The sequence below is a fragment of the Vanacampus margaritifer genome, chromosome 8, assembly GCF_051991255.1.
Source record: "Vanacampus margaritifer isolate UIUO_Vmar chromosome 8, RoL_Vmar_1.0, whole genome shotgun sequence".
Taxonomy (NCBI): domain Eukaryota; kingdom Metazoa; phylum Chordata; class Actinopteri; order Syngnathiformes; family Syngnathidae; genus Vanacampus; species Vanacampus margaritifer.
Window position 1 is genome coordinate 4,822,162 of NC_135439.1, and position 14,441 is coordinate 4,836,602.

A 14,441-nucleotide genomic window follows, 5' to 3' on the forward strand; every position below is an offset into this window, starting at 1 on the left:
TGTTCTTGGCGCCAAGCTTTTAGTGCAGCACACTTTGAAATTTTGTCAGAATTCAGAATGTTTTAATCTCTCAGGCATATTTAGACACAAACACACACAATAAATAATGTAACCAATAATGTTGAACACAGTCCATTGTGTCCAATTTATTCAGATTTCAAAGCAATGATTCATAGCATGAACATTGTAAAAGTAAGTAACCACAATAATAATTATAATACAAAAAGTGTGCATTTGGTCATATCTTTGACCAAATGATTATGTAGCATTCATGCCAAGGTTTCTTAATTGCTATATTTTGTTGCCATAATTTCAGTGAGTTTCCGACATGTCAATATATCACTGCTTTTGCAACGTATGAATGAGCCATAAGCCTTTAGCAATGTTCAATGTGACTTGGTCTCTGGTTCCCTGGTATCATGTGAAAACGTTTTTCTCTTGGTTTTTTTTTCCTGAGCAGGATTTAAAACTGACTAGTTAGTGTTTGAAAATTGAGGAGTCGGAATAGTCTATAAGTAGTTGCTACTGAGAATTTCCAGCCTTTCTATCGACTCTTTTTTTTTTTTTTTTTGCTCTATGTACTTTTGTGAACGAGCTCATCTCTGTTTTCTGCCATGTTGTTAGTGTAAGCAGCGGCGCGCATCAGTTGGGTTGCACTCTGAACTACAAAACAAAAAAACTGGCATATTTGCCCCTATTTTTACCATCGAATGGTATTAAATTCACGGTATTAACTATGTCACCCCCGCATTAATGGCTGTTTAAAGTGGCGCTGTCCATTACCTGCGGTGCTGAAACTGTTGAATCAAAACGACACCCCACTCCACCTTTATTTTTTAAAATAACGAGTAGATAATATGGCCTTTATTGTTTACAAATTTGGGTTTAGGTTAAAGCCGGGAGCAAACAAGTGGCCGATGCAAAGGAGTTGGAATCAAAAGTGTCCGTTTCCTCCATCAGCTCACTCTGGTCCGCACGCAGTGTTGCGTTTCCCCAGCTATTCGCCGTCTCGATTCCCGAACACCATCTACGCGACTTCCGTACGCTCGCGGAGCTATTAAAGGTTAAATTACGTCGTGGGCGTAGTGGCTCCTTGTAATGGCGACCGTGCCGTAGATGCGCCGAGCTGTGTGAAAATGAAGCGGAGAAGAAGTTATTTATATTAAAGTGAAAACGCCGAGGTTCCCCCCGTGGAGGACTTTGCGTCTACAAGCGTCGCCTTCGAACGTGGTCAGCTTAGCCGTGCTTTTTGAACGCCTTTGCACCCCCTCCGCGATGATGAAGCTCAAGTCAAACCAGACCCGGACGTACGACGGGGACGGCTACAAGAAGCGCGCCGCCTGCCTGTGCTTCAGGAGCGAATCGGAGGAGGAGGTGAGTCCGGGGATGTGGCTAGTATGCCGGGCCGCGCTAACGTTAGCATTAGCAGCATTAGCCTCAGCACTAACTGTAAATGAATATATTCGTCAACAGAGCTGTGGTGTCTTTACGGGTGTTACCCTACACTTACGTGTATATCAGCTGGTCTCTGTCGTTATATGTTATTGTTATTTTTAAATAATCATTTTATTTTCTCGAGTGTTATATAAGCCTCTTCAATATTAGGTTTTTTACACCCCAGTAATTAGCCACCGTTAGCCGCTAGCAGATGCTAATGCTTCCGCCGGCCGGCTCATGCACACCAACCGAAGCCGGCAGTCCGGGTTGTTATGAGCTGTGACTCGCTGTCATTCAACCAATCGTCGAGAATGAATTAACACCGATAATCGTTTTATAAAACAGCGTGCCGTTTTTATTAAACGAAGGTAACTGCTTATGCTGCTAACGCGTCTGGCGTCTGCTACCCAAGTGTTACTTATGCTAGCCTTGGCCGATAGACAACACAGAATGTAATAATGCACTCTTTGGTTTACATAATAGATTTGACGTTGACCGCTAAGCGAGAGTGTTTCTCATCGTTCATGTCACATGTCCTCACGCCCATATTTGTGCCGAGAGTGTTTGGTCACCTAATTTACTGCCGTATGTATCATCGGCCTGAGATATCAGAGGTTAGTCGGGAAGCTGATGTCCAGGCGACGACTCAGGTGGCAAAAGTACTCAACTCTTTACGTGGATAGAACTATATATACTTTTGGAGAGGAAAAACCACTTAGGTTGAAGTACTGATTCAAATTCATTACAAAAAAAAAAGAGTTTAAAGTACGTTAGTGGCCATCAAATAGATCTTAGTCGAGTGTTTTCAGTCTTCAGACAAACATCACGGATGCCACCGTGAACAATCCACACACAAGTGGTTTGTAACAATGTGGCTGTACATCGATGAGTTGCCACGCATAATGTCCCCATAGTTTCAAATCCCCCAAAATGCTTGCTGAACGATCCTGGCATAGTAGTTGTGCACATGCATCATCCATCGATTATTCATTCATCTTAAGCACCCAGGAATTTATCAAGACCATTAAGCCCCATTGTCTGTTTGCAATGCTTTTGCAGGTGCTGCTGGTGAGCAGCAGCAGACATCCTGATAAGTGGATCGTTCCTGGAGGGGGCATGGAACCTGAAGAGGAGCCCAACGTCGCTGCTGCTCGGGAAGTGTGCGAAGAGGTGGGTTTTTACTTCTGTAGTAATTCATTTGTGTACACTGTTTACTGGCAAAGGTGCACAGGTGAGCTTCATGCTGGTCAACCTTCGACTTGGTCGACATCCAAAACCTACAGAAAGAAAGCTCTGTGTTAAAAAAATGTTAATCATTGTTATAAATATTTGTTCACAAAAAGATGGTCAATCTTCCAAAGTAACAACTGCAAGAAGCAGTACTTGAACATTGGTTCAAATGAGTCTGCTTACTTTACAAAAACATAAAAAGTTGACAGCTGAACAGCGTTCGACTTTGGAGGTTGCCCCTGTCAATGGCTTTTACACTGGGCCAAATACCTTAGTTAAACCCTGTTTCTTTCAACTGCTGTGTTTGCTTGCTCAGGCAGAGCCTAGCAACATGTCACCAGTGCCACCGTTGTCATCATGTTACACAGCGGTGTTTGGGTGTCAAACAAGGTCAGCGGGATTCAGCTTAAGCCACCTTTTCCAAATGGTTTTAAGTGGTTCGCTTTATTTTTTGAGAGAGCTGATTTTTAGAGTGATTCTTTCATCCTGCTCTAAAAAGATTTATATAACAGCTAAGGGAACACTTAAAATAATCAGTTGCCGAGAAGCTTGTTCGGGTTTTAAAACTGTTGCCATTATAGAACCCAGGCAATATTTACACATTACATTTGAACTTATCCACTGATATAAATTAATTTAAAAAAAAAAAATTACACATACTAAAAGTACCTAAATGCAACTCACTCATATTTTTGTATGAGCTAACCAATGTTTACCTTCCCTCTCCAAACGTCAGCTGGTATAGGTTTCATCGCACCTTTGATCCCAACGAGGACAATCGCCATCATGGAAAGTGGATGGTTGAAAGTAGGGCTGCAGCGTATTAGTCGACTATTTCCAATGTTCAGTTAAAAATGTTGAAGGAAACTATGTGCCTCAAAGCATCGCAGGCATCATTTTTCCACATGAACGGATGTCAAAATGAGTTGGCACGATGGTAGTGAGCCAGGAGGAAAGAGCCATAAAAGAAAGAATGAAAAAAAAAGATAAAGTGCAATGTTTACCACAACAGCTTTTCGAGATGGCCAACACAAGGAATCAATGTTGGCTAATTCAATATCCAATCGCAAGTTACAACGTATAGTAATGCACCTGCAGGTGGTCAAGAATAGAAACAGCCGCTGGTGCCCTTTCAATCGCTTTATCGAACAAACAGCAAGGAAACAAACGCGTATTAAGCACATTCATACACAAGCTGCCAATGGCCACAACTCACGCCAATCACTCAACACGCAGGGTTTACAGCTGGCCAACTCTCCACTCTCATTTGTCAACGCGCACGTTGTTCGTCGGGTCAGGCCCTGCATTTTGAGTAAAGCAATATGCAGTCAAAGTCACAGCGTGAGGATGGCCACCCCAAGTGAACAAAAATGATAACTGTGTATCTCTCTTGTATTGCAAAATCCATTTTTATCAGATTGCTCAATCGATAGGATATCATTGAATTATAGGGGCCTGCTGGCGCCGGGCGGGACATTGGCCCAAGTTGTCTATTCGGCGCTCCGGTCATTGCAGGCAGGCCCGCTTAAAAGAAGCCCAGGCACCAACTCGGGCCACCTGGAGCAGGACCCGGTTGGGACACCAACCCTCGGTAGCCTGGCATGAGCTCCAGACCTAGCAAGCGTGCGGGCGTTGGACATTGGCCCTCTAACATTGTCTTTATTGTAATATTTGGGTTAAGAAAACATATGCAAAAAGCTAAACGAAGAAAATAAATTTATGTTGGCCATTTTGGAAAATGACGGGTCAAATCTGTGATTGCCCTACAGCTAGAATTCTTCTTCTTCTTCCAACTGAACAATTCTTTTATAGTATTTGCGACTTATCAAATTGATATAACTCCATATCCAGATTTTAGACACTACTTTGCTACGTATAGCTATAACGCACTGGAGTCTTACTTTTTTCTGCTCTGTTGAGGCTATGTTGGGGGTGGAAAGAAAGCCAAAGGAAAATTTAAACGTACACCTTCTTATGTGGACTGAATTGCAGGACATGGCGGGCGTTCGACTTTGATCGGTCCGCCGTATTGGCTCTTTTGTCCATCACCGTGTTCAGAGAAGGGCAGCAATTAGTAAACAGTTGGGAGTCTCCCCCTGAAATCGATATTGGGCCTTTGGGACCCCTTTCATCTGTCACTTAAATGGAGTATTTCTGGAGGGAACACGCTGTTCACGCTGTTGGCATTTTGATCGGAGCGAAGACACTGAATCCTCTGGCCCGGCTGTCCGCCGTTTGGCACCATAAAAAAAGGCCATTCTCTGTGTCAGGTCCAGCACAATGACGGATGCTGATATCATCTCTCATCCTGGCTCCTCCTTGTGCGTGTGTGTGTGCGTGTGTGTCTGTGGTGGCTTTGTTTAGTTGCAGGATGCTGCCAGCGTGCCAACACATTTCCACCCGGCATTTAAAACCTTGGTATTTGTTAGCTTTTATACAAACGCTGCCCCTGCCTCGACTATCATTTTCAAATGGCTTTTTATTGATGCTAATTTGCTACAGCTCAAGTGCAAAAAGCATCAAGGCGGCTCCTCTATCAGTTTGCTCGTCCGTAATCTGTGTTTATGTTTGGCCGTCGCACATCCTGACCCCATCCAAGCATATACCGGACGGCGTTGCATAATTTGAAATGTCGCCTCTAAGCCACGCGTCTTACGAGACGAAGCCAAGCAATCTTTATCCTCGTGACCAGGTTAGGTGCCGAACTTTCTCCCCTCTCACCACATGATCTTTCTTGAAGCCCAAAGGGTGCAACACTGACACCGCAAGTGCAGTCAACAGTTATTTATAGACTGTTACTGGAAGATGAAGCAGCAGCAAAAAGACTCGTTGCTCACCTCCTGTCACAGAAAGGTTTAGGTTTTAAGAAAGTCAGGTTGTCGCTTCTCAGTTAAGATGGCTTAGTTTTAGTGGTTTGTTTGTTTTTTAGTCTTTTTTTTTTTTAACAGTTGGACAGTAAATGAGTCAGCATTATTACATTTGTTCCATTAGAGGGGGGGAAAAAATACAACAAATGATCAAAGTTGAACACAAATCGTAACTGTTTGACTTCCAAGTATTATTCTTATATTATTATTTTAAAACGGACAAAAACAAAGAAAATGTACTGAGCTGAACTCCAGGGGCCTCATTTATAAAACTGTGCATGAGAACCTGCGTACAAAAGTACTTACGGTCAAAAAAAAAAAAACTCACGCATGCAGAAAAAAAATTGAGATTTATAAAACCATGCGCTTACACACGTACGCACACTAATTCCCCTTTATAAATGCCAAACGATCCCACCCGTTGTGCGCAGCAGATTTCACGCCATTATCCACCCCCCAACTCCGCCTATTTCACCCCATATTTGGCAATGCAGATCAACTAATCTGCGTATTTATAAGCACCATGCGTTAGCGGTCAATGAAAGGCCAAAAAGAAGGCTAACTTCACCATGATGTAAATAGATGTACATTGAAACCCTCACATCCAGTCACGGAAGGCCGGGATTATTTGTGAGCATCGCCAATAAAAGCAAGCACGACGAGCGCGCGATAATGCTGCCGCAGTTTTTTTTTTTTTTTTTTTTTTTTTTGCTGCGCTTCACAAAGTTTTACTTCTGCAATTATTTGCACATAAAAAGACACTGCTGTGGGAGATCGTGAGAACTGTTTCCGGTAACGTATGAATTATTAAACAGCCGTCTGGCCGTACACACGGGATTGCCTGTGTCAGTTTATTGGAGTCTGAATGTCCGAATGCAGCAGTAAAGATCATCAGTTTTGCTCTAATCATACCTGCGAGGTCTCACTTGTTTTTATGTTTTTATTCGGCAGGCGGGCGTAAAGGGGACGTTGGGTCGCTTAGTCGGCGTGTTCGAGGTGAGCCGCTGTTTATTTTGCCTTTCATGTTTGGCTGGTTAAGACTATTGTTGTGTAACTTGATTGCTTCCTCTCCCCGTCCACGCCGACACACAGAATCAGGAGAGGAAACACAGGACCTTCGTCTATGTTCTGATCGTGACAGAGGTTCTGGAGGACTGGGAGGACTCGGTCAACATTGGTAAACGTCATTGTTGTTTACTTGTGGGATCATTGCAGCTCACATGGCGCACTATAAACCCTTTTTGCCCCTCAGACATTTTTGTAATTTTAAGTAGGCTACACACGTGCCAGTTTTTTGTTTTTTCCAATGCATGACGAGGTCAAACTTAGGCATACATACAGAAAAATTATTAATGCTGGTTAATTCTAAGGGCTACCAGTTTCATTGACACTTCTGAAATGAACACATTTGATTAGATTACGTTTGATAACAAATTACCTTCGATTACTTAAGATTACACAATTACCAGAAATGATTTACTAAAAGGGAAAACAGATAAAAATCAATCTGCAACACCTTACTTGCATCTCTAAATCTCCACATATGTTTAATTTTATAATCCCTTCTACAATATTCCTAGGAAATTACAAAGTCTCATAACTGGTGAGATGTTTTTAGAAGAGGCGTGTACCATTCTGTTGGTAATATTTTTGCTAGGCCGCAGTACGCTAAGCTAATAAACATTTAAAGGAGAAAAAATAAAGTCTAAACTGTATTTACTACGGGTGTCAAAATGAGTGCGTTAATTTAAAGTTCCTTAAACGCACTATTTTTTTTAATGTGCGATTAATGACCGCCCCTTACTTGGAAAGCCTTTACTGGGGTAATTCCAGTCGCAACGCAGCAGACACGTCAACATGTAGCAGTAATAAATTTAATAATAATGCATATATTTGTGGAGACTGGTGTCAAGTTGTATTTTATTTTATATTTTTTTATTTCATATGCAGAATTTCACAATTATTAATTATTTCATGTTGAAGATTAGATGTCTTACAAATGCAATTATGCCATCTAGTGGCAGAAAAATGACCTCAACACAAATTTCTAGCACACTCATTTTTTACAGTACACCTTTTTAATTTTAACTCGATTTTATGAATTATTATGAAATTACTGTATCAATGACTAAAATATGTTTTATGTTAACAAGAGTATAAAAACTTTTTATTGCACATTTAGAGCCGATATAAAATTTCCAATTAATCGTGAGTTTAACCATTGAAGTCATGCGATTAATTACGATGAAAAACTTTTAATCGCCTGACACCCCTAGTATTTACACTCAATGTTGACAACATACCCAATGATTTGTGATAGAAAATACTTATAGTTTACATACAGTGATACATTTTTAAAGAAAACGGGGCTCCTATACTTAAAAAACTTGACATAATGGATGAAAAACTTGGCGTCAGTTTTGCATTTTGCACCTAAAGATGAGTTAACGTTAGTAAAAATGGTGTTCCCGTATAATCGTTGCGAACAATTTTGAAAGAGGCTTCCAATAATGGAGTCTTTTGAGAAAGCGCTCACATTTGGCCTTTGTCTTCACTTGCAACTTGCGCTGTGTGTGTGTGTGTGTGTGTGTGTGTGTGTCGCCAACAGGGAGGAAAAGGGATTGGTTTAAAATAGACGATGCCATACAGTTGTTGCGGTGTCACAAGCCCGTGCAGGCCACCTACTTCGAGGCTCTCCAGGAGAGCTGCCTGACCAGCAACGGGACCCCCTTGGTGGCCACGATAGGCGGGGAACTCGCCCCCACCTACAGCATCAACCAGAGCTCCGTCTCGGATATCAGATAACTAGAAACCCTAAGTGAACCCCACCCCGAGCACCGACCCCCCCCCCCCTCCCCCGACCCCCCGACACCCTCCACGTCAGGAGCTTTTGGCCACCACTTGCGCTCTTACTCTTCTTCTACTCTTGTCTGCTTTGCCTTGCCAGCTCCTCAGCGCCGCCGCGGTGGCGCAGACTGGATGACGAGTGTCGGCGGAAACACTTTGTACATTTTTTTTACCTCCTTTCTTTTTGTTTTGTTTTCTTTTTACTGAAACTTGTTGCATGAAATCAACCAAGCCCCCACCCCCAACCTGCGATGCACCCTTAGCGTGTTAACTGAATGGGGGGAAAAAACCCTGTTTTTTACTGTTGTCGTGTAAAAGTGTGTTTCTCTCTCGTGCTTGAAACGGAAAGACTTTTGGTGGTCTTTTTTTTTTTTTTTTTTTTTTCGGCGTCCCCTTTTGTTTCTTTGGATTTTAGTCTGCTGTCTTTATTTTGTTGGCTCCTTTTATTGTGCTCGTCTCACTTTTGCACGGTGCACGTTCACTCCAAAAAGAGAGTGAAAGAATGTCAATATAGCTTCACCTCGAGCGTTTTTTTTTTTTTTTTAACCGTACACTCTCCTGTGATCGACTTAAATGTCTTCCGCCGCACGCTGAGGGTCAAAGTACAGTACAAACCATGCAGCACATGTCACCCCGCACCCCCGCCATGTTCAATTTGCTTCAATTGTTTACATTACAGGTGACTTTAGTGGGCACGTTTTCTTTTTCAGTTTTTGGATGAACTTTCCTCCTGTTTTATTGACGCAGATGCCAACCCATGAGGCGGAAATCAGTATTGCCCCTGACAATAATTTTTTTTTTTTTTTTTTTTTTACATAACGACATGCTCTCTATTATCTTGCTTGCATCTTTGTGTGTTCTTTTACACTGGGCACGCAATGCACGCAGATAGTAGCAAAGGATCTGTAAGTAAGTGACATCAAGAGTGGTACCGATTTCTGCCTCCAGGGGGCATTGTGCTAAAATTTGGAGGGTTTATGTATTTAATCTGCACCCCAGCCAATTTGACATTGAAAGTAAGAATCAGTGATGCTGTGTTTAGGCAGGATGCAGCGCAAACAAGCCTTGTACAGTGTGAGACTTTTTGTTTTTAACATGTAAAATGCTTTTTGGATACTAGTTTGAATCCGTTTCTTTCTCTCTAAACGTCTGGCAAGAGTCGCTTTGGCCGCGTCACGAAAGCCGCCGGCTCCATACTGTGAAAGTGGAGGCGCTGTTGTAGATATGCACGGAAGAAGTTTTTATTGTAAATTGTTTATTTCTGTATAGATCAACGGCGAACATACAAAGGTGTCATTTCAACTGAGAATGGGGATCGACGAAGTGCCAGTCAGCTGTCCGTGTGATCTTGTTGAACTAGTGATAAGGCTTAGATTGAAGATTAAATACCCTGCACGTCCTTAATTCTGACCAGTGACTCCAAACAGGCTAAGTGGTAGAAAATGGACGAATATTGCACCAGAAAGCCACAACCCCAAAGTGTCTTGTGGTTTCCCGTGAGAGCGTTTCTGTCTGGTTTTCCACTCTGGCTTTTGGCAGTCTTAATAATAATAATAATAACAATGCAACGGATTTATATAGAGCGCTTTTCTAGACACTCAAAGACGCTTTACAATGGAATGGATGCATTATTGATACATTCACACTGTGGTGGCGGTAAGCTACTTAAGTAGCCTGACTGAAGCGTGGCTGCCAGTGTGCGCCTACGGCCCCTCCGACCACCACCAAACAATCGCACCTTCCGTACGCCGGTGTGAGTAGCACTGTAGTAATCTTTTCTTCAAAATCCACTAAATCCTTGTTTGTATTTGACAAGCTGTAGTGACCCGCATTGCATGCCGACTAATAGCAGTTTATTCTGACACGTGCGACTTTTGTGGTCACCAGCCGGGAAACTGCACTTTACCCTCTGAGGTCGTATCAAGCGCATGATGATGGGGGAGGATGGAAAGACTATGAAAGGTGACGAGATGGGCTAGAGCAGGGGTGTCAAACATACAGCTTGCGCGACGGATTAAGCCCGCCAAGGGGTTTAATCCGGCCCGCGAGACCATTTTGTAAAGTAAAAAATTTTTTTAGTAATTAGACACAAATTCAATTACTGGTAACATAAACACATATGATCAGGATTAACATCCTTATAACTTCATGAATTGTGCCACACAATGCATTTTAGGTACAATATGTATGCAAAACGAGATTTAACTCATACAGGCAAATTGTTGCTGCGTTGCATTTGCATTTGTGTTATTTTTTTGGAACAATATGATTACATTTGAGCTCCGTAATTTAGGGCTGCGTATCGAAAATCTGCGTATTATTGACGGCAATTGTTTTTAAGTTATATACCATTTAACCTTTATTACTGATCCGGCCCACTTGGTAATATAGTCTCCTCCATGCGGCCCCTGAGCTATAATGAGTTTGACACCCCTGGGGCTAGAGTGTTGAAGTAGTAGCAGACGCATCACCGCCAGAGGTGCTAAATCCAGGTGCAGAAAGTAAAAAACCTGCCACAGTTTGGCTTTAGCCCCAGGTGCTAGCTAGCTAGCGCCCATGGTGCTAATTTACCTGCTCAGGAGCTAGCTAGCTAGCTAGCATCAATGGCTAAAGCCAAACTGTGGCAGGGTTTTTATTTTCTGGATCTGGATTTGCCACCTCTGATCACGGTTGCGTCGACCCGCTGATCTTTCATTTTCCGGGGTAGTATCAAACGCAGGTTGGCGGCTATGAAAAAAAAAAAACGAAAGCAAAAAGATGCGTTGCTAGAGTTTATGGCTTCTGAGGTTGAATTGAAGGCAAGACAGCACCTGTACTGCGCCAGAAAGATGTGTCTGATTTATGCATGCGATAAGGTGCTGAAGTCAACCCACTGATTTTTCGGCTTCTGAGATGGTATCGGGTGCAAAAGCATTTGCTGCATAGCAGAAAGGCAGCCTGCATGACGTGGGTTGATAAAATATTTGGATGAGGATTTTGTGGTAGCGTCACGGGTGACACGGACCCACTAAGATTCTGGCTTCAGAGGCAGGAAGAGGCGTTGATGGTGGATGTGTTAAAGGTGACGACGCAGTACAAAGGTGTGTGAAGTAAACCGGCTTGAGTTTTGGCTTTCCAGTGGAGGCAAGATGGCGGCGGGGGTTACTGAAGTCAACCTGCAAATTGTCTGGTTGCCAATGTCGTATCAGAAGCGGAATTGTACGTATGGAGCCCCCGTAGGTGACATGGGTGGGGGGTAAATTGTGTTCCCTCGCAAATAACTTTGGGTTTTCTCGCAATGATTGCAAGATAACGTCAAAGTTTTTTTGTTTTGTCTTTTGCGTGGATACACTTTTTTTTTTTTTTTTTTTTTTTTTACTAGTTGATGTACTTCCGGGTCAACTTCTGTGTGCCCCAAAGCGACGAGGATGTTGCGTCTACAGCACTAGGAAAGTTTAACGGAATTTTAGTTTGAAAAGGTGCTGCCGTAGATATCTATGCTACGGTGCCGCCTCCTCTTACCCGCGCATTCGAGGCTAGGGTATTTAAACTGACCGGGAAGTACATGAACGCTTTTGTTTTTTAAGTACATCAACGTGTAAAAAATTGATATATAAAAAGGCGACCACTCGCAGAAAAAAAGTGCATTATCTCGCATTTATTGCGATTCCTCGCAAAAAATTTTGCGAGGAATCGCAATCTTTGCAAGACAACGCAAAATATTTCCCCCCCCCCCCTAACCATGTCACTTTTGGGGCTCCGTAGAATTGCAGTTGTGAGAAAGGTACCAATGTCAAATGGAGTGCGGAAGTTCACTTGGAGAATTTCTGTGGTACGATTATGTTGACTTCAGACCAAAATGCGAAGTATCACATCGCATGAAAAAAAAAAGTGGCTGTTGGTTATGCTAAAAAATGTCAACAACTGTAAAGTTAATATACAGTGCATTCGGCAAAGTATTCAACGTAATTGACTTTTTCCACATTTTTGTAACGGCCTCATCCCAAAATGGAATAACTTCAACCCCCCCCCCCGTGTGAAAGTTGTATCAAAGGCCGCTGATGGAAGCCCATCACGTGAAACCACACAGACAACCTGAAATCCGAACTTCCCGAGCTGGCTTCTTTCAGGCCTCTGCCACGATAATGACTGAATTTAATGGATTTCATCAACCCGGCCAAAGTGGGAGAGGAATCTCATTTATTGTTTCCTAATCAGAAGGCGCGGTGGCCAAAGTCTTAAGTTTACGACGCCCCTCTCCAGTCTGTCATAAGGTTTCGATGCTTCATGTGAATGTGCAATTAAGTCACTGAGGTCAACGACCTCAGGCACGCCCTGCTAGGAAGAATGAGCTGAAGGCTTTCGAGGGTTCGATGGTGACGGGTGTCACAAGGCTACTTGATCATTCATATCCGCTGAGTCATACGTTATTAAATCAGTTGTTTTGTTGACGTGCTATTTTGTACTTTGCTAACGTAACACTTGACAAGGATTTGTCAGATTTTTTATGAAATTCCTCCTTTAGTCAAAATTTAATAGGGAGGTGTGAGATTTATCAAAGGTGAAAATGTGTAGTATTTGGCTCCATCTTGTGGCCAAAACAGAAAATTAACCTAAACGCCCACTCGTCTCAACGCGGCATTCTGTTAAATATTGCCCTTATGGAATATGAATTAAGCAGCAAAATGTACCCATTTTATCCATCTCGGGGGTGAAGGGGGGGGGGGGGGGGGCAGCCATTTTGTCACTTGCTGTCGAATGCAAATAACATCAAAGTTACTGTCTGAAGGCTCAGGTAACAACCAATCACAGCTCAGCTTCACAGAACATGCGAGCTGTGATCGGCCATTCCCTGAGCAACTGTGATGTCACTTTCAGTCAATAGCAAGGGGCAAAATGGCCGCCACCAGAGATAAAAACAGGTGGAGTTTGCTGCTTAACTCGTATTCCACAAATGCAATATAAAACAGAATGCAGTGTTTGGACTAGTAGGGCTGCATAAAACATTAGTATTTTAAAGAAAATTTGGGGGGTTGCCTTCACCTTTAAACACTGTACCAGCTTGCTTGCTGATTCAAAACATAAAATTGGTAGGAATTTGGTTGCCCACCTTAAAGTCCTCATGAATAACCCTACATAGAGACTTCCTTCCTTTCAGCCGACAACCATCAGCCTAGAAGTTACATCCTCATACTTTTGTGTTTAATGTGTCACTGGACTTTTTTTTTTTTCCTCTGGTTTGGGACTGTAGAATAAAACCAGTGCAAGAAGACTGAAGATTGTAATATAAATGTGCCAATAATAAAACACCAGTATTTCACTTTCAGCTTCATGTCTGTCTGTCCATGGGCAACTGTCTCCTGGGGGGGTAATTTTTACAACACATTACAGTGGACCCCCCATACTTGCGGTTCAGCGCCTGCTATTTCGGGTATTTATTTTGTTTATTCTTCTCCATTTTCATGCAAAACTTATTGTGAATGTTTATTAGCAGTTTATAATTTTTTGGTCCCTCCCACGAATTTCAATGGCAGATCATTGCATTTTGATTTTCACTATTTGCAGGCTAGCCTGTCTTTCTTGCAAGGTCCACTGTAACTGCGATGTTGCAATAAAAAATAAAAATAAAGTTGCTTATCTTGTCCACTGGAGGTCGCACTGACGCTTCATTGTATTTCTTTGAAAATGAATGCCTACAAACAATTAGACTAAAATGTCAGTCAACAGCTTCAGTTCAAAAGGCAGGTTTGGAATACAGTATTGTTTTGTTCATACACTGCCATAACTTATTTTTAGGTACATTTACATGAGGGGGATGAGTAGTCAAACTTTAAATAATTTCCCACATTTGTTTGTGATGTAAAACGGAATCATTGTCTTGTTACAAATTTAAGAAATGTGGTATTTCACACATGCTTTGCTGGATGATAAATGTGAATATTTTCAGAATTTACGTAATTGTTAATAGGCAAGGGGTGGGCACTCGAGGGCCGGAGTCCTGCAGGTTTTGAATGTTTCCCTTCAACGCAGCTGATATGATCAGCTCATCAGCAAAGCTCTGCATAAGCATGATAACGACCC

At 42.4% G+C, this 14,441-nt stretch overlaps 1 protein-coding gene across 1 annotated transcript; it reads left to right on the forward strand.

The window, feature by feature from the left end:
• The first annotated feature begins 1,098 nt into the window (after positions 1–1,098).
• nudt3b (nudix (nucleoside diphosphate linked moiety X)-type motif 3b) lies at positions 1,099–13,680 on the forward strand. The gene is made up of 5 exons (XM_077573654.1): positions 1,099–1,374; positions 2,497–2,607; positions 6,486–6,530; positions 6,627–6,711; positions 8,143–13,680. Exons 1-5 carry the CDS (start codon positions 1,276–1,278, stop codon positions 8,337–8,339), a joined length of 537 nt encoding a protein of 178 aa, XP_077429780.1. The 5' UTR covers positions 1,099–1,275; the 3' UTR covers positions 8,340–13,680.
• The last annotated feature ends 761 nt before the right edge of the window (positions 13,681–14,441 follow it).

Excerpts from the sequence above, each read along its gene's own strand:
- nudt3b (XM_077573654.1), top strand. The coding sequence starts at position 1,276 with ATGATGAAGCTCAAGTCAAACCAGACCCGGACGTACGACGGGGACGGC. Across the intron at positions 1,375-2,496 it reads GGAGCGAATCGGAGGAGGAG|GTGCTGCTGGTGAGCAGCAG; the intron begins GTGAGTCCGGGG and ends ATGCTTTTGCAG. Across the intron at positions 6,712-8,142 it reads GGAGGACTCGGTCAACATTG|GGAGGAAAAGGGATTGGTTT; the intron begins GTAAACGTCATT and ends TGTCGCCAACAG.